The following is a 27,451-nucleotide window of genomic DNA, read 5'->3' as shown; positions in this document are numbered from 1 at the left end:
CTGCTGTTAATGTTGCTGTCAAGGGATAAGCTTGTGGTTGTCAGTCTTAGACTAGTTCGTAGGCTGCCATCAAATGAAAAGATTGAGTGATCTGAGCAGACTGTGCTGCTGGTCTGCAAAGCATCACTGTGCCTTCAGGAATGCTGCAGACCCATGTGTGTGAGACAGGCACAGCACACTCCAATACACACTCCAGGAGAGCTTGTCTCATGTCCTTTTACTTCTAATGAGTAAAGCTTCATCTGTCAACTAGCACTCCGTGCTGCAGTCCCTTCAGTGAGTATTATGGAAATGCTTTGTTAGACTCATTTCCACTCTGCTGTTGGCAGATAGAGTTGGGGCCACTCGTGACATTGAGGGCTCATCTATGGATGTGGCAAGAGATACATGACCCAGTTAATAGAAACCAGTTCTCTTCTGCATGTGTTGGTGTAGGATTTTGCTTCAGCAGCTCTTGACTCCTGGCAGTCCTTCTAGGCAGTCTTGCAGCTGGGCAAGTCCCTTGTTATCCTCTAAATAAAGGAGCTTGTTCTGCAGGACAGAACACCTCTTTTATCTTTCTTTATCTTCCTGTTTCATAGTCTTTTTCTGCTGCCTTGTATCTGACTGATGCTCCACCACACCTGCATCTTCTGCCAACCACAGCTCTCCTTTGTTGGCTGCTCCGCTGCACCCAGGGTGGATAAATTGGGGCTGAGGGAAGCTAGGGAGCCAGGTCCCTCTGCTCACAGTGGCATCACCCCAGCCACAGGCATAAGGACCACAGCTAATTGCATCTGCTGGTGCTGGCAGGTGTGGGAAGTCATTAGTGCTGTCACACAGGGTCAGACCATCGGTATGCTGAGGCCATCCTGGGCTGTGCTGCCAGCTTGGATTTTAACAGTTCTCACCTATTACCTAAAAGCACCTCTTTGCACTCGGGGGTCATCACTCATAGTAAAACTCTGCAAGGAAAGAAAATGTGTGCTGGTATAAATTCAGTGTGGACCTAAGAGGCTGCTGGTGGCATCCTGCTTATATCATCTGCAGAGTGCCCTCATCAGCTCAGTGGTGTTGGAAGGAAACAGCCCAGCTCTTCCTCAGCACCATTTCTGGGCTGGTCTTGGAGCAAAATCCACTACTACTCCTGACAGATGCCTGTGCCATCAAGCATCTGGGAACACGGAGTGCCATGTTGCTGAGTGGTATAAAAAAAATATCTATGATGTCCTTAGGTCATCCTCAAACTCTTTAATTATTGAGAGCTGACAGATACACCCTGGTGCTGGCACAGCTTCTTCCCAGCCTTCTGTATTCATCTGTCCTCAGCATCATTAATAAAACAGCAGTTCTTGCTGGGCAGTGATTGCTCTCTTGTGTTCAAAGCTTGGGAGAGGAGAGCCAACACAATATTCCCCTGTCCTTCTCTCACCCTTCAGTTCTACATTGCTCCTGTGGCATTTCCTGGTGCACAGGGGGTCTCTTATGTTTTGACCCTTCTGCTGTTGTTGCAGTGGGAAAAAACATCTTCAGCAAGTGCCTTCTCCCTCCCTTCTGCTCTCAGGGTCCTGCACCTGGCAAGATGCTTTCTCTGTAAAGCCTTCCCAGGTGGCCTCAACCCACACTGAACCATCCTGTGCTGCTTTAGCAGAGCCAGAGCGGGAAGGGATTTAGCCTCATCCTTCTGTGGCCATGCCACGTTTTAGTGACCCTCAGATCCCCAGTTACCTTGGTGTTTACCCGGCAGTTTGCAAAGTTCAGGCCGTTCCTCTTTGTCCTTTCTTGGGGTGTTTTAATGGTGCTCTTGCAGTACTGGTTGCCTAGGTTGGAAAGACTAGGCTATGGGAGAAGTGGGGGCACAGACATTATTTAACTGAAGGTAACAGTAAATTAATTAATACAATCCCATTCCTGTCATGTGGCAGCAAGGCAGTCTGCAAAGTTCTCTTCTGGTGTAGTAGCTTGGTCCCTGCACTGGTCAGAGGTTTCCCAGGGGCCTGGCTGCCAGGTGAAATGCAGTGCAATGCTGTTGACTTCAGTAGGATGACTGGGCTCCTTCTATCAGGGCAGAACTTGGCTAGGTGAATGCAATTGTGCAATAACTCCCTTATTAAAATATTTGGTGGAGCAAAATATTACCCTGCTTTCCCCAAGGGCATTAATGTATGCAGTGAGGTGCAACCACAATACCAGATGAAGTCCTAATGGCATCAAAATGGTTTGGGTTTAGTGGACACAACACAGAAGCTTCACCTGATTTCATTATGCTTCACAAGGCACAGCTGAAGCCTCTCTCCACCTGGCAACGTGTGGTGGTTGAGTGAGGAGTTGGGAAGTGTTCTGGCAGCCAGTTAGCAGATTTCCCAGCAGCAAAACCATGTCTCGTGGTACTTTAAGGGATTTTTCTTTCCTTTTCTTTTCTTTTTTTTTAAAGTGACACCATTTGAAGTCATCCTTTTCTTTGTAGGTGTTCCTGAAAAGTGACCGTGTTGCCAGGATGGTGCAGAGTGGAGGGTGCTCAGCCAATGACTCCCGGGAGGTCTTCAAGAAGCACATTGAGAAGAGAGTGCGTAGCCTGCCGGAAATCGATGGCCTCAGCAAGGAGACAGTCCTGAGCTCCTGGATGGCAAAGTTTGATGCCATTTACCGTGGGGAAGAGGACCCCCGTAAGCAGCAGGCCAGGATGACGGCAAGTGCTGCCTCAGAGCTCATTCTCAGCAAGGAACAGCTCTACGAGATGTTCCAGAACATTCTGGGGATCAAGAAATTTGAGCATCAGCTTCTGTACAACGCATGTCAGGTAAGACCTTTCTCCCAGCCTGGCTGGTAGTGGAAGGGGGTTTCCTGGGGAAGGACTTGCCAAGGGGAAAATACTGCTGTTATGAATTGAAAACTTTGTGTCTGACCAGACTGTTTTTCAGAGAGCTTCCACTAGGGAAGGGGATTTTGGTTTGTGGTGGGACTCCTGCGCTACCACTTACGTTCTGGCAGTGCAAGTGGGCTTTCGCTTGCTCCTGCTTGTTTTTTCTTTCATTTGGTTGCTTAGAGGTCTCTGCAGATGTTTTTGAAGGTCTTTATATAAAGTTTTCTCTCCTGAAATCCCATAGGATTACTGAGATGGGAAAATTTTATTCCTCCATCTCTGTGTCTGGATGAGCAGATGGTGCCTAAGTGGGCTGTTTTGCTGGGACTTTCTTGTCTTCCCTCTTTCACATCACCAGTCTAAATGAGAGAAGAGCATTCTTGCAGCCTGCAATAACCTTATTTGTACTTGAAGCTCAGATGCCTCCGGGCTGTATGCCTTATGCAAACTCACTTCCTGAGGTTGTATGGATTCTCCTTAAGTAGAGGGAGCCTCTGTGATGCCTGTCTGCCTGTGGTGGAAGGAGAGAGCATCCCAAACCCCCACGACCCCGGGGTGGCTCTGCTTGTGTTGTGACTTCCCAGACTGATTAAACTCTTCCCATTCCTCTCTTTTGCTCCTCCAATAAGAACCAGTTCCCCAGATACTTGGAGCTGGGACTCTGCAGTGCTGCTTGTGTTCCTAGCAGCTTTTGCTGAGGGCTCTGTGTGGCTGTCCAGGCTGATGGTGACCCAGATTATGGTCCCCTGCTATTGGATATAAATATTCCAGGCGGGATAAAGGATGTCAGAGTCTCGGGGAGGGCAAGGTAATGCTGTGGAAAGTTTTCAGAGGAGGAGCAGACCTCAGCCTCATCCCTGTAATTCAGGGATTCTACTTCTCATTGAAATTAATACATTTGAAACCAATTCTGTCTGTCTTCTGTCTAGACATTTCCAATTCTTGTCAAGGCATGGAAAATTATGTTTGATCTGTTTTTCTCCTGTAAAGTGTTTAATTATCTTACATTTGATCTTCTTCAGCTCAGACCTTAGTGGCAGAGTGGGAAGAGGGTAATAAACGTCCCTGAGTAAGGTGTCTTCATAGCAAAAAAGCAACAGCAAGGACTACATCAGTCTTCACAAATTGTGTTTACAAACCAGATTTTGTGCCTCCATCCTCCACTGGAGGATTTTTTTTTTTTAATCAAACCCACAATGTTTTTGGTGATGTGCTGAGAGCTGAGTCAGTTCTGCAGTGGTTTTTGTTAACTTAAACCACCTCAAGCCCTGTGTCTCTCTTTCTCCCTTGCCCTGTGCTTGGCTAAGGAACTTGGGTGGTTTTGTGTGAGTGAGTGATCTTCTTCCTTTCTGGTTCCCAGTGACACAGAAACAATATTTAATTACAGCTGCCCTGATGTCTGCTTATGAGAGCCTTTCTGGCTGACACCACAAGCCCAGTGGCTGCTCCCCATGAATTGCCCTGTTGCATCAAGCAACCTGTTTCCTGCAGTAGGTCCTGGGTTTACTCTGAAAGTGAATGATTTAATTGTGGGTCTTTTCTAATACTCAGAGGGAGCAAACCTATAATTTAAGCTTTTAGAGAAAGATGTAATTTCTGTTGAAAGCAAGTATTAGCACGGGAGCTGCTCTGTTTTTAATACCTGGATACTGAGGATTAGCTATGCAGAAAGGAGAGCTTTTTATACAAGGCACGGCTCAGAAAGCTGTGAGGCCAGCAGTCATTCAACTGTTTGATATTTTCCTGGGGTACAGTGTGAGTGGTTACAGTGCTGTGCTGCTGCTGTGGTGCAGTGGAAACCTTCTGTCCTGGTTTGAGGCCAGGCAGATCCTCTCTTGCCCCTGAGAGGGGTGAAAGAATGACACTCACACAATGACACTCACACAAATGGATTGCGATGGGAAGTTTAAATGGAAAAGCAGTGAGTGTTTTACAGAAACTTCAAGCACAGTGACAAAAGAAACCCAAAGCATAGAGTCCCCTACAGCACACCCAAAAGCCTCCCAGCACTTCCCTTCTCCCCACCTGGGGGTATACCCAACCCCCCCAGGGCTCGCTCTTCCCCCCGCTGCTAGGCTGGTCTCAGTCTGGCCAGCTCTGAGGCTGCCCCTCCCCCTTCTCCTCCTGGCATTAGGCCTAGCCAGGCCTAAGAGGGCTTGAGATACTCCCCCACTGTTACCTGAGAGGGAGCATCTCCCATGGGAGCAGAGAGGGAAGAAAGAGGAAGAGAAAGACTTTGCAGCTGGATTTACAGGGTGCAGGATATTATGGGTATGAAATACGCAGCTTCCTGTGTCCACCTACTGGGCTGGAGACTCGGGACACCGGAGGTGTAACTTGTCTGGCAGCAACAGGAGGCACCCAGCCTCAACTGCCACACACCACCCCTTATTTCATACCATAATTCCTGCACCCAAAACATATCATCAAATTAGAAATCTTCAGATGATATGTAGAGCAAAGTCCAAGTCTTCATCTGGGTGTCCTTCCAAACAGTCTTCCACCTGCCCTGTGGAGAGATGAGGTGGAAGCAGGTTGCTGCTGCTCCTACTCCCATTCAGTGCTGCAGGGAAGGCAGCAGCAGGCACCTAAGGAAACTGCAGGCTTTGCTGCTACCTGTGCTTCAGTGCTTCCTGTGGTCATGTCATCTGGGCTATACCAGAGGGATCTCTGGAGCTCTCTGGCCACTCTCAGTCCTTAGGAGAGCAGCAGCAGCTACTCTGCACTTCTGATCTTGCAGTAAAATTGCTGTTGACCACTACTCCTTCCCACAGGGTCTCAGCAATCACTTGCAGCCATTCTGCTGTAGGTATAAGTAAAATCTATTAACATACAAATGTTTGTGTTTGCTGAGCTTGTATGGGCAGTTCCTTGCAAAAGTCAATGGTGCATGACACTTGACTAGCATGTTTTCTAAAGCAGAGCTGCGAGGGAGAGCAGAATATGATATGCAATGAGAAGTGATTCTGTAACCAGCCCCTTTACCCCCATGAAAGCTTCTTCCTGATCTCTCAGGATGAAGCATTGGCATCACCTCTGAAACAGGATTATTTTTTTCCTTCCCTTTTGCCTCCTAAGCATTAGTAGCAAATTACTTCCTACTCCAAAAGTTCTTGATGTTTGCACAGGCCAGATTTCAAAGCCACAACGGCAGCTGGGTGCCTGATTGCTGCAGGCTCAAGAATGTGCTGGGTTGAGGCAGCCCCCTCTCTCCCCACCACGGGCAGGAATAAAACACTCAGACAAACGGATTGCAAAAGTGATGAAAGTTTAAATGGAAAGCAGTGAAATGTTACAGAAAACCCAAAGCGCAGTGACAAAGGAAGATCCCAAAGCAAACCCAGAGGCATCCCATTCCCACCTGAGGGTACACCCGAGACCCTCAGGGCTCCTTCTTCCCCCTCCCTCTGCTGGGCTAGTCTCAGCTGGCCAGGCCTGAGACTGCCCATCCCCCCGTGGCCTTGGGCCTAGCCAGGCCCAAAGCCAGGAGACATCTCCCCCAGTTACCGGCTGGCGGAGGAGGAAGAAAAAAGAGAACGTGCTAGACTCCGCACTGGATCTTATAGTGGTGCAAAGAATTATGGTAGGAAATACACAATTTCCTGTGTCCATCCCTCTGGGCTGGACTTCTGGACACAGGAAGTGAACACAGCAGGGGGGCACCCAGCTCAAACTGCAACATGCCACCCCTGTATTTCATACCATAATCTCTGCACCTAAACACATCATCAAATCAGAAATCTTCTGATGACATGTCCGGCGAAGTCCACATCTTCATCTGGGCGTCCACTCAAACAGTCTCTCATTCAGGCTCAAGTGTCAGTCCATTCCAGTCCTTCTCCTCTCATCTAACGGAACCTCTCGCGATGCAGAGTTCACTCTTCTGCGGTGCAAGCTCTTCATGGATCCGTTGGACATCCTGGTCACCTGGAAAGAACCTCACAACTTCTCAACCAAACCTTCATTCCCATTTCTATCCACTCAGCGGCATATTTCCACCCCTGGGGCAAGTCAGCCAGAACAATCAGGCTCTGCTGCTTTTCCACCCCTCCAGGAAATAGCACGCTGAGCCTCTCTCAACAGTGCACGGACCTATCCCAAGCCCAATGCTGACCGCTTTCAGCCGCGGCCCGAGGCTCCACAGACGCATGCCACAGGTACACCGCCCCTCCACTGGGCGTTCGCGTACCGCAGATGTGGCAGCTCCAAGTACACAGCCCCACCCCGGGAGAGGGAGGGGCTGCTCCACAACCTGCTGAGAAGGAGGGAGGTGGAGCCAGGTGCTAGGCGCCATTTTCGGAACTCGTCCGTAAACGTCGGGGAAGAGAACAGGGCTGGCCCCGCCGCCGCTCCGAGCGCACGGCCCGAGCCGCCGCCGCCGCTCCGAGCGCACGGCCCGAGCCGCCGCCGCCGCTCCGAGCGCACGGCCCGAGCCGCCGCCGCCGCTCCGAGCGCACGGCTCGGCCCTCCGGCGCCGCAACCCGAGTGCACGGCAGGGCTCCAGCCACCTCTACCGCCGCGGTACAGAATCAAAATCGCCTCCACCCCTCGGGCATTCAAACGGCTCCTCCAGCGAAAACCATAAACGCGTCCCCAGGGCCCTTGAGAACAGCTTTCGAACTGAGTTCCCGTTCGCCCTTCCTGGGTATCGGGAGCCGGGCTCGCCCGCTCCGCCGCGGGTGGCCCTACCCCGCAGCGAGAACGGACCTGACTTTGATCTGCTCGCCGCTGCCCCTTCCCCCACTTCACCCCCCGCCGCTTCTGCCGCTCCGCAGAGAGTAAAAGTGGAGGAGGGCAGGTCCCGCATTCTTAAGCGATGCCCCAGTTCCGATGGTTAAGAGCCACCCCTGCTTGAAATAGCAGGAGGGGCTCCGTGCCACCGGCTACGCACCAGGTATCCCCCGGCAATCCACGAGAACTCGCACAATCGCCCCAACAACAACAACACTTGAGCCCCAACTGCCAGAAAAGCCAGAACGACGCCCAGAACTAAATTTAAACTTTCTTATCTTTTGCAATCCGATCTCCAGAATGCACACACTAACAAACTCCTCTCCTGCCTGGCTCGCCAAGAATGTGGTGGGTTTAGAGGCAGACCCCCTCCCCACAACAACCATCCTCTGCTACCAAGAATGTGCTGGGTTGAGGCAGCCCCCTCTCTCCCCACCACGGGCAGGAATAAAACACTCAGACAAACGGATTGCAAAAGTGATGAAAGTTTAAATGGAAAGCAGTGAAATGTTACAGAAAACCCAAAGCGCAGTGACAAAGGAAGATCCCAAAGCAAACCCAGAGGCATCCCATTCCCACCTGAGGGTACACCCGAGACCCTCAGGGCTCCTTCTTCCCCCTCCCTCTGCTGGGCTAGTCTCAGCTGGCCAGGCCTGAGACTGCCCATCCCCCCGTGGCCTTGGGCCTAGCCAGGCCCAAAGCCAGGAGACATCTCCCCCAGTTACCGGCTGGCGGAGGAGGAAGAAAAAAGAGAACGTGCTAGACTCCGCACTGGATCTTATAGTGGTGCAAAGAATTATGGTAGGAAATACACAATTTCCTGTGTCCATCCCTCTGGGCTGGACTTCTGGACACAGGAAGTGAACACAGCAGGGGGGCACCCAGCTCAAACTGCAACAAAGATGCAAGCCAAGCCTTGGGCACTGCCCTTCATGGCTTGGAAACTCTTCTGTGCCATAACCCCTTGGACTGTGCTGAGCTGCATTCGCTGACAGCATCTCTGATGTGGGAGGTCTGGCAGCAATTAGGGAGCCAGAGGCACCTGCCAAAGCCACAGCACTAAAACCAGATACATCTGGAGGGAGGAGAATTGTGTGCAGAGCATTGCAGTAGCCTGGATGGACTCTGGGTGGGAGAGGACTCAGAGCAGCCACAGGCAGGATCAGTTCCTTGCTTTCCATGTACCTGTGTGCTATGGCCATGGCAGGTCCAGAACATGTTTCTGCAGGACTTCTTCCAGATGCTCACTCTCTCCCTGAACACAACCACTTTGCATTTTCATAAATTTTCATCTGCAGCATCTGTCTCTCCCTGTTCAACAAGCCATCTTCTGTAAACAACTCTGCTCTGCCAGGCTGTCCTGAAATGAGCAGCGAGTTCCCTTCCCAGGTGGGTTTGCAAACAGCCCTCAGCTTGTGCCTGCAGCCAGAGTTGCAGCACAGATTACACCCATTGGCCTTGGGACACTGCTCCCATAACCTCTAAAAGTGGTTACTTATTTCCATTGTGCTATTGTGTTGCAGTCCAGATCACATTTTAGTCAGCCAGCCTATGAGCAGTACTCATTTGTCTCCCTGTGAAGACACACTGCCTCGGTCGGTCCAGCTTTTGTCTCTGATAGCAGAGTTTGGTAGAATTGCAATTTAAATCTTTTCCTTAGTAATTTGATTGAGGCTTCTCTTGCCTGTTTCATGAGAACAAAATACTTTGTATATTCTGATCCTAAATAAGCTTTAAGTAAAGGAAGACACAGTCTGGCGTTCTTCTGGATGTGCTGACATTGCAGTATTCCTAGAGACACCATGCAGGCTCCAGTTGTGCACAGGTGGGTGATTTATATGTTTGCTTTCCTCAGGCAGTCCACAGGCAGGTCCTGCCTAAGCCCACCACAGACCCTGGCGTGGCAGCCTGTCCTGGTGCCAGCCACAGGCTTCATGCTGATACTGAGCAAACCTCTCATACAAATCTGGGGCACATCACAAGCTTCCCAGCAGGAGGTTTGGCATGATATGAGCTATGCTCATTTTTGACCTAAACTTGTCTGCCATGCAAGGGAGGAATTGGGAAAGGGATCCTTTTCCCTGGCAGGATGCCTGAATGCAATTACTCTGGAGAACAGCAGCACAGTGCTGATAATGCAGTTTGTTAGTCAGTCACCTGTGCTTAGAAAATCAGAGCCTGTCAGCTTCTCCCACTGCTCCTGTTGGCTGGGAGTGGAGGGGCAAGCTGGTCTGACATTCTCTTTTTCCGCTTTAGTGGGCAGGGTGAAACTGCCCCAGAGGCTGGGCGAAGGGGGAAGGGGTGAGAAAGCTTTGCTTAGTTATTGTCCCCCTAAAGCATGAGCAGGAATGGTGCTGAGAGCCCCAAATACTTCCTTGAACTCTTGCAGTCAGGAAGAAGATGCTTTTCTCTCTTTGTCCTCCTGTTAGATCATCCTCACTAAGTGCATAACCATTACGTCACTAGGATGGCATTTCCAGTCACTTCTGAAAAAAATATTTTGTTTGTGCAGAAGGAAGATGATTTCTTAAAGGTTGTTTGGTTTTTTTAATGCAATATCCCCACCTGGTATGAGATAAGTGTATTCTTAATGTGATAATGGTGATAGATTAGAACCTGAGATAGCAACAGAGCAAAAGGGATTGATGCAGTTGGAAAGGCTTTTAGGAAACAGAGATGGGAAGCATTGTAGCAGAATGGCTGTGGAGATAATGGTGGTGTTAAGCACAACTCCTGAGAAGAACATTTTAAATAATACACAGAGGCTGAAGTTTTTTGCATACCATGCTGTGTGGCTTGGTGTTTCTGCCCCACTGGAGTCAACATGGGAATTGAGCTCGAGCAGTGAGCCACTCTGCGGTGTGAGAGGTGTGGTGAAGGAAGAAGTGTGTTCCAGTCTTGGGTTTCTGGTCCAGAACCCCTTGGTGAGACATGAGCTTAGCTCTTCTGCTTTGTAATTTGTAGCTCTAGAAGAGTCATACAGGAGCTGTTTTCTGTAAGTGCCAGGAATTCCAAACCTGAGTCTTTACTGCAGTTGCCATTTCCTGAAGCACAGGCCATGCACTTCCCACTGACCTTTGTGACAGCTGAATTGCAGAACCACCACTAAAATTCAGGCTGTGGTGGTGTTCTCCTCTCGTTCTTCCCCAGCCATAGGGCAGTGATTTACTTTTCTAGCTCAAGCTGTGTTTGCAAGTTGTTTTTAGCTACAGTGAGAAGAGAAAGAGCTAGTACAGTGCTGTTCAGCTAATCCAGCAGCAGCAGCTGACATCTAGACCACATCTATGATGAGCTGCATGCTTCCATCCTCCTGCTCCAGAGCAAGCACAGGACTCTGGGCTGTCCATGCAGGTCTGTTCAAATTCACAGGCTTCACAATCAGACTTTCTCTTCTTTCCTTCCACTGTGGCACTCATGCTAAATGTGCACAAAACCTTTGCAAAGCTTTCAATTTCAACTATTCCATTAGCCATGAGATTTGAAGGCAAACAGCTAAATGTATGCATGTTGAAGTTGCTGAGTGATGCCTAGTAGTGCACGGTTGTATCTCTTTGACATCTCTCCCTGTCCATCCAGGTAAAGGTAAAACATCAGAGAAGTGTGCATGTGTAGCTGAACTACAGCATAGACCAGGTCCTGTTCTGTTTGGTGGCTATTTCACATAAAGAAATGAAAGGCTCTAACTAGTGCAATTGTTTCATAAGTTTCAGGTGCCTGGGATTTTGGATAGGAAACATTTCAACCCAAATTATGTTGACCAGTGCTGCCTTAAAACTAGAATTCACCGTTTTGACATTTCTTTTTGCAGCTGAATTAGGACACTGTGTCCAAAGGCTGACATTTCTCACAAAGCAGAAAGTTCCCCTGCCAAACAAATTGGTTTCAGAAGTGTTAGCAGAAAAGTTATTTATGATTTCTGTCCTGAATCAAATGTTTGATTTTAGCTCAAGTCAGTATTAGGGATGCTTTGCTGAGGTGCTGTCTCACCTTCTGCCTCTCTTTCATCTCTGCAGTTTAGATGGTTTTCCTGAACTTTGTTTCTTGACTCACTGTGTTGTGTTGAGCCCATTGCAGAGATGCTGCAGGGGCACTTGGAAGATGCAGCCCAAGTCAGTGCAGAAACAAGGACAGAAGCTCCTGTGGGGTACTGTAACAACTCAGACAGTTGATCTCAGTATAAACATTTGGGTTGTGTGTATTCTCCCCAAATCAAGTATTCCTAGCCGTGCCTTGCAATGAGAATTGAGCCCAGCGTTTGTGCACAGCATGGAGTTACCTGTCTGTGCACATCTCTGTCTCCCTTCAGCTCAGAGCTAGAGGAATTTATGTCAGACCACTCCCTTCTCCCTGCTCATCACTTTTAAAGAACATAAAGCAATTCCTTTTTATTCTGGCTTCATCTTGAAGCTGTATGCCTATGAAATGGCCATCTGCAGTTCTGGGCATTTAAGCACTAAGACTGGCTGTAATGATCACCCCAAGAGGGTGGGAGGTTTGTTTCAGCCCCAGCAAACACAATGTCACAGGCGTGGTGGCAAGCCAGGACAGCTACAGGGCTGCAGACAAGGACCAGCGATCCTTCACAAGCTCCTTTCTCCAGAGCTGGATACCTGGACAACTGGCAGCTTTGGCCAGCACTACTGTCCCCCTTGCAAATCCCCAGGGCATCAAGCAGAAGCCTTGGCTTCTTTTATACCCCTCTTTCAGTCCTACAAAACACCTTTCAGTATAGCTCTGCCAGTTTCCACACTGTAAGCATTCTTCCCCCACACACCTTAAAACAAAGCTGCCACCAATAAAAACAGGTTTTGAGATGATGAAACCCCTCAAAATCCATAAAGCATCATAGTCTGTTTTCAGTAATTCAGTATTTATTTCCATGGAAACGAAAATGGCAGCCTGGAGCCTTCTGCAGGCTTGTAATTACTCCTGTAGCAGGCAGTGGCAGCCGCAGCATGTGCCTGTCAGGGCTGGAGCATCTCCCACTGACAGCGGTGATTTAGCACCCAATGGGGAATTGCAAAAGGGAACAGCTTTGGGAAGTGAAGAAGTTCTCCCCTTCAGAATAATGAGGTGTAGATACACGTGGTTCCCTGGGAAGGAGGGGGAATTGCCCTTCTTCAGCAGCTCGGGGCGCCGTATTTTGAAGAATGATATTGGCAATGGAAGGGCAGAGGAACCGAGAGGGACAGTGCAATGTCAGAGATGGGGCAAGCGTGATGTCTGGCTCTGCTGGACCCCCAGCTGCCAGCCACCCTGTTTGGGACAGGTTTTCTTACAGAGGCTATCCAGGAGGTACTGAACTGTCCTCTGATTGTCCCTGTTCTGTCCCATGCAGTGCAGAAGCAGTGATGCTGCATGTGATGCATTGTTTAGTGTCTTTATAATTAGGAGCAGGAGAGGTGGTTGAGATGGGATGTCTGTCTACTTCAGCATCCAGCACCCAGTCTTCTGCAGCATCCAGTGGAGAGCTGCAGGGAGGAGCCCAGCCTGTTGGAATGGGACATGGTGGACCTGGCAGCAGGGTGGTGTGCTGATAGTGGCTTTTGGGGGTGGGAAATGCTTCAATTACTCTCTGCCAGGGTGGGACCCGCTCTCCTGAGCTGTTGTCACCAAGTGTCCGGCTTGCACAGACGCGTGGACCTACACGTGCATCCATTAGCTGCGGGATCAGCTTACGTTCTGTGCTGTTACGGAGTTAGAGAGCAATCTTGGCCCCTGTAATTAAATTTAAAGCAAATTAGCTCTTCTATTAAACAAAATAAATCTGATGTAGCCTAATGCTGTATTCTCCAGCTATGGCTGATCAATCGCTCCTGCAAAGAGCAGGCAAATGCTGCTGAGCAGATGGTCTTGGCTGAGGCATGGTCAATTAAACTAATTAAAGATGCTTTCATTTAATCAGAGGGTGTTTTAACCCTGTTAGCTGCCAGTTGGGGATGTATGTTTTCGTGTGCTAGGAACTTCCAGTTCTGGCCCTGCTATGGACATCTTCTGGTTTTACAGCCCCTTTACAGAAACCAGGCTAGAGTGTGCCTCCGAAGAGCAGATGTTCAGCAGAGAAACTATAGCGTCATGCAACAATAGTGAAGACTTGCAGAGGAGAAGTCAGTCGTTTTCATCTAACACTAACCAGAGATGTTTATTAGGCTGAAGAAGCCTTCTGCACTGAATCCTTCCCACGCTACCTCCTGCCAGCTTTCCCTCTGGATTTCGGGGTGTGGATGCCTCTCTGCAGCCTAGCCAAATGCCACTTTGTTCCACCAAAACAAAGGGTGGCATGTTGTGGCTTATTATTTAAAGGACAGTAAATGGTTTCAGCATCCAGGCAGATTCTGGAGTGGAGAAGCAGCTTCTTACTTCTGCTTTCTGCTGCCCTGCAAAATGTTTTAATACATTATTTGCTGCAGGAGTCCACAGGGACTTCTCCAAGACAAAGCCCTGTTTTAGTTTGCTGAAGAGAGCGCTTAGTTGTCACAACCAGGAACCCTCACCATTTCCTGTCCCCACTTTCTAATCTACTGTGCTACTCCTCTGCCCTCACTGTTAGTGTGACACCACTTGTCAGCAAGGTGAGACCAAGAGAGCTTTTGGTCTAATGGAAGAACATGAAGAATTATCTCAAGAAGCATCAGTAGGGAAAACTTAATTCATGCCAACCATTATTGATCCCCTCACTGGGCAGCACCAGGGGGCTGCGACACGCTGGGACCAGCACTCCTCTACACTTCCAGCTGCTTGCACAAATTCAGTTAGAAACAATTGGGCTTTATCCAGGGGCCACATGGGCAACTTCATGCATCAGACTGGATCCGTTCTGCTCCAGCAGTATTGATCCCTGCAGGTACATTAGGGCAAAGTCAGGATGATTTTCAAGATGTTCATCCTTTGTGAAATGGTTTTTGTTCATGTGTTCAGTGAGGGGATTTTGTGGTGCAGTAACAGCGGAATGCTCTTGGTTGTCTGTGTGGACTGATTAATTTTTGCAGTTTAAGGTTTAAATTACCATCAAGATATCTCTTCAGTTTTATTTTTGTTTCAATTGGCCCATGAATACTTTTCATCATCTGCATTCCTGCTGCAAAGGAATGCATAAAAAATAACCATGCTTACCTTAAAATATCAATGACTTGACATTTTCAATCTACCTTAACCCCTCTATTTAGAGACTACTAATTGTCTGCTTTCACTGAATATCTAGTTGTTGGCTGACTTTCATGCTGTTGAGCCAGAGTGTTTTTTTCTCCCCTATGAGATCAGAAGGCTCATTTCAAATGGATATTTATTAATATGATTCCATTTCCCTGCCACCACCTTGCATTTTGGAAAGAATAAGTTGAATGGTGAATTACTGGCTCTAGATAAGAGCAACTGCAGAAAAGTATGAAGGATTGAAGTAGCTGATGATGTGTTGATCTGCTGATGCTGCCATTTGGAGACTAGCAGAGGTCTCTGGGAAGGGAGACACTTTAGCTCTGAGATTGTTAACTGGGTGTCTGCTGCTTTTACAAGTGCCTGGCTGCTTCCACCTCTGAGCTTTATTTTAGGAATAGAGCAGAGGGCAGGGTCGGGAAGATGGATCACTCAGCTGTGCAGAGGGAGATGCTGAAGCAGTTGGAAGGGTTTTGAAGGAGCTAGAGAATTAGGAAAAGCTCTTGGACATCATTAAATTTGATGACATTTGGGAAGTATAACTTGAAACTCTTTCGGTGGAGAGGAGATTTGGGGTAGCACAAAATGTAAACACCAGAGATGTTATTGGCAGGGAGGAGATGACTAAAAGAAATGGAGGAGCAAGTGGAGAAGAAGCTGTTGAACTCGGGGAAACCATTGAAATGAAAAACCCCAATGATCTCATGAGGCATGATGGCACTTGGCAGAGTGGCCCAGCCCAAAAATACCTGAACGGTCTGCCCAAGGAGAAACCAAACCAAATGCTGTCCAGCACGGAGGGTGGTAGGCAAAGGCAATACATAGAATCAGATATTTATTGTTCATCTCCCCCCAAAATAACCTAAAATGTAACTGATATGGGTCAGAGTGTGAGGTCTGAGTTGGGCTTCCTCATGGTCTGGTTCTCAGAGGTGGGACTTGAGTCTCAAAATGTTTATTTTGATCAACCTCTCTTGCTTCCCTAACTTTGAATTCAGTGTAAGCCACCATATGTAAAAGCAATTCCTCAGCATGTCCTGTGTTTTATTAGGGAAGGAAAATGTCACTCCTCCTCTTTGTCTTTTCCTCAACCAGAGATGGTGAGCAGAAGAAGACGTGACAACGAAATGACCCCATTGGCTCCTTTTGGAGAATGCAATCTTGTTTTTCCTTGGAGCAGCATTTCTTCCCAGCAGTACATGTTCCTGTCAATCATCTCAGGAGGCCTTGGGAGACAGAAGGGGTGTTATCCAGACCTCTCCCTCTTTAAGCAAGGAACTGCTAGCTGCAAAAGAACCCATATGTGATGCTTATCTTAAGGAAGGCTGGAATACTTAATAAGACATAACTGGTGCATGACCCTGCTCTATGTTAATGCCTCTCTTTCTCTTCCGTGTAACTGGAAATACAATGCAGCCGCTAGCATCTCATTTTGTATGTAGGTCTTTAAGTCTAATTTGAATTCCACATGAAAACCTCAGTGCTTTGCAGCACTTCAACCCTCCCTTGTGTATTTTATCACTGAAATCCTGTTGCTTCCTGGGGGAACTTGCAATGCCTATCTCGTGAGCAAAACTGGGAAGGTACCGTTGTAGTGGCATGTAGCAGGGTTTATAGCCGGTCATGCTGGAGGCTTGTGCAAGAATCATAGAATCAATAAAGTTGGAAAAGACCTCAGAGATCATCAAGTCCAACCTGTCACCCAACACTGCATGACTACTAGACCGTGGCACCAAGTGCCACATCCAATCCCTCTTTGAACACCTCCAGGGACGGTGACTCCACCACCTCCCTGGGCAGCACATTCCAACGGCTAACAACTCTCTCTGTGAAGAACTTTCTCCTCACCTTGAGCCTAAACTTCCCCTGGTGCAGCTTGAGACTGTGTCCTCTTGTTCTGGTGCTGGGTGCCTGGAGAAGAGACCAACCCCCTCCTGGCTACAACCACCCTTCGGTAGACAGCAGTGAGGTCTCCCCTGAGGCTCCTCTTCTCCAGGCTAAACAATCCCAGCTCCCTCAGCCTCTCCTCGCAGGGCTTGTGCTTGAGGCCTCTCCCCAACCTCATTGCCCTTCTCTGGACATGCTCAAGAGTCTCAATGTCCTTCTTAAACTGAGAGGCCCAGAACTGGATACAGTACTGAAAGAGCTCCAGGGTCTTCATTTCAACCAGCATTGCCTGGCTGGGGAACCTGGACTGGTTTTCACTGAGCTGTGCTAGCCTCACATTATACACTACTCTTCCAGCTTTCTTTTCATCATCTTAGAGAGCTCATTCTTGTGGCATACATCATCCACTAAGCGAATATTTTGGAAGTTCTGTATTAATATTTTAATGAGTTTTCTTTAATCTTGTTTCTGAAAGATGTGGTTTCTCTAAGGCTGCTTTTACCCCTTTGCCATCCATATTATGTTCAGTATTCCAGAAAAGAAAAGTATTCTTTTTTTTCAAAGAAGCTGTGTTATCCCCCAGTCTTTTCCTCCACTCCTTACATTTAATTCTTCAGACTACCAGTGCTTCTGTCTTACTTGACAAATGCTTCATGCCACAGCTTGGGATGTGATAGACAGTGTCATTTTAATTCAGAAGGAACTTCAAGAGTCGGATGGATCAGGCCACAGGAAGTACTGCATGAATATAAAACACAGCTGGGTTAATCTTCCAGCCTGCATCTAAAGTGGTAGCAAAATAAAAAGAAAATAGGTGTATTTCTTAAGAGAAACGAGGTGCCAAGCATTTTATTCTAAAGAATATCAAAGCAGGCGCATACTTGGCCCCTCTGAGCTGGCTATAAATTGGGAAATGATCCACAAACTAGATTTCATGCATTTCAAAGGCTCAGTCCCAATATCTCAAACTACAGGGAATGCAACTTATGTAAGCTGTCCCTTACCCCTATTTCAGTATTGAGTTTTCATATTCAATATACTATGTTTTTTCTGGAACATCTGATTCTACTCATGTTTCATGAGAAATTAGAGTGCAGGCTCAATAGGGAATTAGATTTAAGACAGCTTCAAATACAGCTTCTCATGTATTTAAAAGGCAGCTATAATAGCTTAAAGTCATATAAAAAAACTGCTGGCCTCCATTGCACAGACTTTGTTGTATAATGTAAGGCTGCAGTGATGTTTCCTAGCAGGAGTGATCTGTGCATGTGCTTTTCATGTGTCAGCCTTTGGTCCAGTTCTTTTGTCTCTGAAATAGAGGGCAGTAAGAAGATGGGGAGGTTGTGTCACAACATTCTTTGTCATTTGGTGTGAAGCCTTTGTGGAAACGTCATTGCAACGAAAGAGAGAAAATTATTGCACCCCTCATTGAACAAAGAGTGGGATGGTGTGACAGCCATTCCTTCCAAAGAGTATTTTGAGATGGAAGGCTACATCGAGCTGAATTGAGCAGTATGGGAAGACCTAGAAGACAACAGAGAGAGGTCAGGTATAGGTCTCTCTGGGGTTTGTGCAGCCAGCTCAAAGTCAGGCCTCAGGGGCATGCTGTAGGTGTTCTAAAATTTGAGACTGTTAATGTTAAATGTTGGTAGCTATGGTAGGGAAGTGAGCAGTTGCCCATTGTGGCTGTGTGTAAGCTCTAAGTGCAGGCAGCCTAGGACCGTGCAGTGTGGAATGGAGGTTGGAGTCTGAAACCCATGGTGCCCCTGTGACACTGGGCTCCCAACCATGACCAGGTTCTGCACTTTATAGGCTTTTGGGAGTTGGGGCAGCTGAGCTGTGTGCTTGTGTGTTCACACTTGAGCCTTAAGCCTTCCTTAGGGCGTGCAGAGGGAGAAGCAGCTGAATTGTAGGCATTGTAGGCAAAGAAGAGCAAAGTGCGGGGGTGTGATTTTACTGTCCTCTTTGAGCATGCAGCCAGGAGAGTAAGGTTTGCAATGGAAAAAGATACTAGGAAGGAAGCAAGCATTGCCAGACAGTGACCTACAGATTTTGTGAAGACCTGGACACACAGACTTTGCCCAATGTCCTGCTGAATTTTGGTTAAATGTAACCTACTCATTGTTGTGGGTGCTGGGGCATGCCCCATGCTCATTTCTGCATCTTGACCTGTGTTTACAGCTATACTGGCAACAGCAGCAATATTGCAGGTCTATCCAGTCATCATCAGTCAACAGGAAGGGACTCTGTACTGAGGGTATTTTGCTCCAGGTACCACCATAAAAAGGTAAAACACAGAACACAAACCAAGTATCCAATCACCAACAAAGCTGGGAGATCTTGGCAAGTAACACTACAGTTCCTGCTGGAGACGCTGGAGGGAGGCATCAAGTGTAAGGCTTTACTCCTTGGCTGTTCCTTAGCAGAAGGAGCATTATCAGTGAAGGGTTTCCTTGTTCCCAGCTTGAGGACCATGAGCTGTTATGGAGGGGTTCACTAAAACATATTTAGGTCAAGAAGCTAGTTAAGTCCAGAGGTGACAGCAAGAAAGTCCTTTGGGTGGTTTCAGTTACAAAATTCTAATAGTGGAGAAATTAAATGGTCTCTTGTCTATTCTCAACACCAGTCATTTATCCTGCTGATATTTCTGCCAGTTTGCTGGCGAGCTCATGTTGTACAACACTGGTGAAATAAGCTGCAGGCTTAGCTTAGTCTGCCATTACCAGGAGTCTTGCACTCCTGCATGCAGAGCTGAGAGCAGGACTGACAAAATAGCTGCGAAACACAGATGTCGTTTCATGGAGAAGCTATTGACACAGTGATTTTATTAAATCAGGTGATGCCTGTTGCATTTGATGAAATGTCCTTTGCCAAATGCAGCACTTTATTTTATGTTTCAAAATCGCATTCAACCCTAGTGCTCGTTATTTCTGGTGCGGGGTGCAATACCAGCAGCAGTTCCTCACGGCTGTACCCACCATCTCCTTGTGGCTTGAAGTCCAACTTCTGACCTTTCCTCCTCATGCATATCCAAATCCTCAAAAATGTGAGATCCTGAGCAGCCAGTCTCAGTCACCTTCTATCTCGGTTCTTCATTCCCCCTTTCTGCTGGTGGATTTTGTCTTTACTTGACCTTTTCCTCCCTAATGGCAGATTTTGTCTGGGAACTGTTATGCTCAGATGGTTAAGTAGCAATTGAGTGTAAATTAGCTGTGGCTGCCACTGTCAAAATGATTCCAAAATAACTTTGTGGAGGAGAGTGACCATTGGGTCAGACAAGAGCAGCGTGTTTTGGATCTGCTTGGAGGGAACAGAGTTAGAGAGGAGAGTACAGATTAGATTAATAGAAGAGCATTGCACTCTAAATATTGGTTTATATGCTGTCACAGATCTGTAATAAAAATTGTGGTGGCCACTTGTGAGTATTCAGCAGCAGTAGTATTTGGGAAAGGGTCTGTTTCAAACTCTGTGTTTCCCATGAACCTCTGCAGTATTCATGATGAGGACTGCCTGGTTTCTTCGAGGCTGGTGCAGTGCCTTTCCTCTGGGAAGTCCCTATTGACTGCATGGTCCTTATCAAAGTGAGCCAAGAAAACTGGCCACCATTTTGGCTAGTGGTTTAGCTAATTGATGTGCTGCTCTTCTCCCGGGGTGGCAGTGGCTGCAGCCCTGCTGCTCTCCCAGCACCGCCTAGTCAGTGGCAGGAGGTGACTCTGCTCCTTTCCCCTGCATTTCTTTTGCCAGCCATGTAACTCCTGATCTTCTTTATTACCACTTAACGTAGGCAATTGTTTGGGGTCATTGCCTGGTCAATCTGTTCTGCCTTTATGTATGGCAATTGCAAAACAGCTGGGGATGTCTGCCAGCCAGTAGAAGTCTTATTTCTGCTGAAAAAAAAAGAAAAGATATGTTCAAGGAGATAATTGGGATCATTAAACTTTCCTATTGTAGTGCCAGGGCAGTTTCATCCATTGTATGGCTAAAAACATAGGCAGCATCAATGAACAAAGAAGATAATCTATTTCCATCCCAAATACACCGTCAGAAATGCTGCCATTGTCACGTCAGAGCACAGGCCCGGTCTGAGCAGCATTGTTAGTCATCTTGGGCAGACCTGGGCTTCAAAAGAAGGGTGATTATTTTCTGGATGACGACAATCAAAGTACATTTTGTTTGGTCCAGATCAGTGATTATCAGCCTCACATGGAGCGCCGTGTGAGCCACTGCAAGTCAGTAGCTCTCCCTGATACCTGGGAGGGTTGGTGACTCAATGCCTGAAATTTTGTCTCCTGGTGGCAATAGATGCACAAGATGATTTAGGGAAGGGCAACGCAGGATGCAAGGACAGGAGAGCAAGCACATCTGCCTCACTGAGGCTTCATGCCATAACACATGCTACAGCAGAAGAGAATCTCTCCGCTGTTGCATGAAATTACTGGATGCTAGGTATCAATCAAGAGTAAAGTGCTCCTGTTCAAAGACACAGGGTTCATAAGAATTGTTAATAATGATACTGCTTCTGTGCAGAGGCTGCTGGGGGAAGGGGTGTATAATGGCTAGTGATGGGTGCCACTGAGCATAGGAAGAGAAAAATGGGTCAAAGTCCTGCTGGAGAAGAAGTACATGTCCATTGACAGTATCAAATCAGATGTAACTGGAAATGAACAGGAACACACTCTGCTGGACATGAATTGCCCCATGCCAACATGATTCCTGCAGAAGTGAAGAGCAGTGTGGTACAGCAAATAGCAAATAACAGCAAGGGGTGAGCTCAGAAAAATTCACCCAGCAAACCAGAGTTCAGCATGAGAAGGGAACATTGCCCTTTAAAAGTGACATTAGCTGTCTGCTGCAAAGCCATCTTCAGGCTGTAAGGATGCCTGCCTTAAAATTGAGCAAAAACCCATCCCTCTGACCTGACAGTAGCAATCTGTGTGAGAGCTTTTCCAGCTGCCCTGGAATGTCTTGATGTGAAACCTTCCCTGCTGCCTCTCTTGGGCAGGACTTGTGGACACAGTTGAACTGGAAATGCGGCCAGTCCTGTGTTGTTATAGCTGTTTACCTACTCTGTTTTCCAGCATTTGAAACAATTGTGCCACCCCTGCTTTTCTCAGGATGCAAGCTGGTAACCTCCAAGATAACTTCCAGCAAACTTTAGAGGAAGTTCAGCTCCTTTTTTTTTAATCCTTCCCCTCGTCCTCCCTTTTTGTTCTGTTTTTCTTTCTTTCTGCTTCAAAAGAGACTCTGGAGAGGATTGCCAGGGAAAGCAAGCTAGGAGGAAGTATGAACTGTCATAAGTGTTAAAGCAGGAGTCAGACTTGCAATAAGGTTAACAAGGTGCCTGGGAAGGTGGTGACTGAGTCGTGAAGGGTTTTCAGAGTGCTTGTGTATGATGCCTTGGGGGCATCAGTTTTGCTCAGGAGGTTGGTGTAAGCAAGGAGTACAGAATACAGCAACAGCCTCAGCGGGTGTGCTGAGGTCGTCAGCCACGGTACCAAGCCTTCGGCATGCTTGAAGGTTTGCCTCTTACAGGAAAGCATGAAAGAAGAGCCAGGCTTTGAACTCTGTGTGCATGAAGCAGGCAGCACCAAAGATGAAATGAAGACTGAAGGCCTGAACAGCACAGTTGGAAGAGCACATATATTCAAAGACAGAGTCAAGGGGAAGAGTGCTGAAGAAGGGATGAGGAGGATGTTTTGGGATCTGATGAGTGTAAATTAGGGACTCTCCACCCTTGCAGAATGTTTGACTTTCAGAGCACCCTCTGAAAAGTCTGTGAGTATAATTGTGTATGAATCAGTCTGAACTCAAGGGCAATGCTGCAGCTAGAGTAGCTACTCAGGTCTTAGCTAAATAGGCAGAAGAACCTCAAGAAACATTGGGGGATACCACTATCCTTCTATAGGGCAGCAGAAATACCTCTACTGTATCCAGCTGTGCTATAAAAATGCCTTGGAAGGGCCTTGAGGGTTGTGTAGACAGATAAGGAAGAACCTAGAGTTCCCTTACCTGGGAAATGATCCCAAGTAAGTTGATCTGTTTACAGAGGTACTGGAGTGATCTTTAATTGTCCCTGCACAAGTGCAGTAAAACTGTGGGATCAAAGCAGATGCTCTCAGCTGCGCTTCTGATAGGGCTGGAAGAACTGGGCAAAAGTTGTGACAGCCTTTCTCTCTCCTGAAGGATACACTGGATGTTTTCCTATCTGATAAGCTTGAACTTGAATGGAAGAGATGGCCTTAACACAGCAACTGTAGGCTGGATTGTACTAGGGGTATACAGGGGATTGCACAGGAAGGGGCTAGTAGTTCATTTTTGCCTGGGAGCCTGTCATCCTCGCATGGCTGGACAGGTTTTGGACACCATGAAAGTATCAGTTTGAATACAAACTCAAATTAGTTCACTTATTTAACTGAACTTTGTCTAGGCTGGTTAGTTCATTACAGTCTGGAGCAAGATTGTGGTGGGCTCTGGTAAGGAGCCCTGCAGCCAGGAGGGTTGGACCTGTTCCCTGGTCACAGGCAGACAAAAGCCAGTGCTGTGGAAATACCTGGGCTAAGAAGCAGGAGCACTTGGTACTGCGTGGTGATGCAGATGAGGTGATGGCAGATGAAGGGACACTGCTTTGCCAGATGAAGCTTGTTACAAACTCCCATCTGCTTGGAAGCAGAAACTATAAGGTTTGTGCTGTGCAAGTAATTATTTGTTATACATTTTTAAACATGAAATCTAGTCCAAACGGCAAATATTTTTAGCGTGCGTCATTGTGCATTTGAGAGAGCTGCCAGCAACATAAACCTGAGTAACTCTGCATGATGATTGGGGTGGGAATGGGAGGTGATTATCCTTCAGTGCCAGCCTTGCAAACCAGCTCTTGCATCAGGTGTCCTCTGCGCTGATTTTAGAGGGTGCCTGCAGAGAATATGGTTCACGAAGAGCAGTGGCAGTTTTGTGAGAGGTTTGTTTGTCCTGCTGATGGTGGCAGTGAGCACAGTGGGGTGTGCTAACACAGGAAAAGTAAATACATTTAAAGAGAAGGATTTTCTGCTTTGCCTATTTTCCCCTCCCCCCTTCCCCTACCCATTTAGGTACTCTTCAGCTGATCTCCTACTTGCATGAGGTAGCATCTTGCAGAGCTGGCTGCTTTCTCACCTGCTCCATTCATTTTACCTGTGACAGAAAACACACTTTGGCACAGCTGGGAGGTGTTTGGCTGGGTGGGAAAGTGGCTTCAGAGAAGATGGAGAGGGCAACAAGGTTGGTGAGGGGCTTGGAGCACAAGCCCTATGAGGAGAGATTGAGGGAGCTGGGGTTGCTTAGTCTGGAGAAGAGGAGACTCAGGGGTGACCTTATTGCTCTCTACAACTACCTGAAGGGGGGCTGTAGACAGGCAGAGGTTGGTCTCTTCTCCCAGGCAACCAGTACCAGAACAAGAGGACACACTCTCAGGCTGCGTCAGGGGAGGTTTAGGCTGGAGGTTAGGAGGAAGTTTTACACAGAGAGAGTGATTGCCCATTGGAATGGGCTGCCTGAGGAGGTGGTGGGGTCGCCGACGCTGGGGGTGTTCAGGGCGAGGCTTGACAGGATGCTTGGTTGTATGGTTTAGTTGATTAGGTGGTGTCGGATGATAGGTTGGACACGATGATCTCGAAGGTCTCTTCCAACCTGGTTAATTCTATTCTATTCTATTCTATTCTATTCTATTCTATTCTATTCTATTCTATTCTATTCTATTCTATTGCTGGTTTCCTTCCAGTGAAACATGGAAGAGGTAATCTCATGTCTCTTAATTTTCAGCAAATGCATCCCGTGGAGCAAGCCTGCACACAATTTATAACATAGGCAGATTTGGGATGAGTGGAGCATTTTTCAGATTTTCAAGGGGCTGGTTGAGTCATTTCAGCAACATTTTACCCTCTACTCTAAATCCTCCCAAAAAAAGAGCGAATGAATGGATTTGAAATGGATCTGAGCATTTTCAAACCAGAACGGCTTAGGGTTTTTAGATGGCAGAAAATGTCGTGAGGAAAACTGTCTGGAAATGAATGTGTTTTGGGGGGGTTGAGATCTGTTGTTGATTTTGCTCAGCCTGTGAACTAAATGATTCAGTTATTCCCTCAGCTTTCATGCAAGGTCACAGTGCAATCCTCAGTTGATTTCCTTGCATCTGCGAAGCAGCACTGGCAGGTATCAGAGCGTTCCCCAGCTGTGCCAGTTCCTACTCTCACTCTCCTCCACCTTTCTTAACAGCTCATAGCATTTGTGTCACCAGTCCTGTCAGAGGCTGCTTTTTGCTGTTGTTTTTCATTATAACTCCAGCTGGAAGGAAAGGGGAATGCAGAGAGGGCTAAATTTTTTGCACAGGTATGCAGCCAGGGTAGCAGTTGTGGTTGCACACGGTTTTTTTTCCAGTGCCCTGAGCACAGCTTCCCTCCCCTTGATTTCCACAGAACTGCTTGATTAATAATAAGGAAAAGAGGGGAAGTTTTCAGCTGCAGGCTCCATGCATGTGTATTCCTGTGGTTTTATGGCCAGCAAGAGGGCGGCTCCAGCAGTGCAGTTTTGACCTGGTTACAACCAAGAATGCAGAAGAAGCTGAATCCCTTAAGAAAGTTTCAAGCATTGCTTTTCTCATTAATGCTTCTCATTGGTGTGTTCTCTTAATTTCTACAGTGACCCTCAGCAGCTGTCTGAGATGGGCAGTGCTGTGGACTTGCAGTCACATTTGCATTCTGGCTCACATCTGGATTCCAGCTGTATATTCTGCACTACTCTCTCACGTGTCCTTGATGCTTATGAAGTGCATTACCCTCAGAAGCTTAAAGGGAAGACTAAGGGTAGAATACACATGAAATGGAATCAGAGAACAGCTTATCACTTTATTTTTGCAATGCACTGCCATTCGGGAAGCCCCAAGAGACCTCAACAATAGCAGCAACTATAATGCTGTACTCTCAGTGTGCCCAATATTTTTTTCACTAACTCAGTAAGCAGAAGCCTCCTGCCCTGCTAACAGTTTCAAAGGAAAGAGGTCATGCCTTGCTGAATGTAGTTTGAAATAAGCTACATTTCCTCCGAAAGCAGGAGATGAGAGTGCTCCTTGCAGAGGATCTGTCTGAAAGAGTTACTGTGCAGCTACTGTGAGACCTGTCCCACCACCCAGCCCATGTCCCATCCTTAAATCAGTCATCTTGTATTCATGGGACTCTGCTGAGGAGGACTGTGCCACCTCCCCCAGCCCTGTCCTTGCCTGTGCTCTCGTGGCATGCTGCTTCTTCCAGAGTTCATGGGTGGTGGGTGCTTCTCCTTCTTCTCCAGCTGTGTTGCACCCTGGCATGTGTTCAGGTAGTCCGGCCTGGATTGGGATGAAGTTGTTTGTTTTAAATACAAAGAATAATTAGTAAACCAGTGTGAAACACAGCTCTCTGCTGATGGGATGGTAAAGCTCTGCCTGGAAGCTCCATCTGTACAGAGCTCTAGGGAAGGATAATGAGGAGGCAGTGGGTAAAGCCTGGGGTGGGGAGGAGAGACTGGGAGAAAGCCAGTGGTAGGTTCTTAAACTCAGTGCAAGACCTTCAGGGCAGCACTGGTCCTATCTGCCTTGGTCCCCCCGTAAGCAAAATACTGGTGTCCACGTCATGCAGTACCTGCAAAGAGGCTGGGAGCAAGCTGTGTGTGGGGTTGCAGACAATGCTTTGGAATGCTCAGCAGCAAGCTGACTCCAGCCGCCATCTCGTGGTGATCACCGGCTGGGACTGAGGTCTGCTGAGCCGTGTGCTGTGGGACAGACAGGAGGACACCTCATCCCTCTGCTCTGCAGGCAAACGGCTCTCCTGCACCTGCCGGGACAGCAGAGCAGCTCAAAAGCTTCACGTAATAATATCCCACGTGGAGAAAGATGTTAATGACAGGCAGTGCGACTGCCTGCCTTTTCCCGTGGCTGCTCCAGTTAAATCAGCTCACATTAGCTGCAGTTGTATTTAACACTGTCTGTCTACACGGCTGAGTTTTTAGATTGTTAATTTTCCATTGCAAATCGCTTAATTATGTCTGGCTTTTTAGAAATATTTGCAGTGTGAGTTAATATTTTCTGTTGCGTGCAAGACACGTTCTGGAGGGGGGGAAATAATTGTTCTTGCTGCTGTGCAGCAGGTCTGGCAGGAGCCTCCAGAGCCTTGGCGCTCTCTTATCTGAAGGCTGCTGCCTTTTACAGCTGATGTGTCAGAAACTGTTATGGTCAGGAAAGCCATTAGGATTTATTTGGCTCCCCGACAAAAAGAAAATGTTTATTGTCCGCAGCACGGTGAGACTCAAGGCTCGTGACACCGCATTGATGTGCCATTGCTGTGCACCTGGAGCCTGCTCCCTGCAGCAGTATGAGCTGTGGAAGAATTTTAAACTGTGCCATTCTCAGGGACTTTGACCCCCAGGACCCTGAAAGCCCTTCCCCTGTTCTCACAGGGGGATGCCAGCTGCTCATCCTCCCATGCCTGAGAAGGGCTGTGTGTGGTTCATGTCCAGCAGATGTGGTTATTTGCCTAGATGAGTCTCTTGCAGGATTTATGTAGTCAAGGGTAAAAGACCAAACATCTCAGCTTTTTATATGCCCATCCCCAATCTGTGGCTCCTCTATTCATGGATGTGCTGAGTGAGGATGTCTGGGGCAGGGAGGTGGATGGGTACCTCTCCCAGCAGCTCCAAGGACAGCTCCTCAGCTGCATCCAACATTACACTGATCTTTAGAGCTTCCTGGGACCCTTGACTAGTCCACAGATTCATCAGTACTTAAAAACCCTGTGAGATGGCCAGCCTACAACAGCAGGAATGGAAGGAAGCACA

At 47.7% G+C, this 27,451-nt stretch overlaps 1 protein-coding gene across 12 annotated transcripts in view; it reads left to right on the top strand.

The window, feature by feature from the left end:
- Window positions 1-27,451, top strand: part of CADPS (calcium dependent secretion activator) — a 230,486-nt gene that overhangs the window by 50,429 nt on the left and 152,606 nt on the right. For all 12 annotated transcript variants that reach the window (XM_054160939.1, XM_054161022.1, XM_054161013.1 and 9 more), the window contains exon 3: window positions 2,447-2,779. In XM_054160939.1, the coding sequence (XP_054016914.1) occupies window positions 2,447-2,779 (333 nt within the window). The remainder of the gene's footprint in view (window positions 1-2,446; window positions 2,780-27,451) is intronic.

Source organism: Dryobates pubescens, chromosome 1 (assembly GCF_014839835.1).
Source record: "Dryobates pubescens isolate bDryPub1 chromosome 1, bDryPub1.pri, whole genome shotgun sequence".
NCBI lineage: Eukaryota > Metazoa > Chordata > Aves > Piciformes > Picidae > Dryobates > Dryobates pubescens.
The sequence above is the reverse complement of the archived record's forward strand: the minus strand, read 5'-3'. Positions and strand labels throughout refer to the sequence as shown.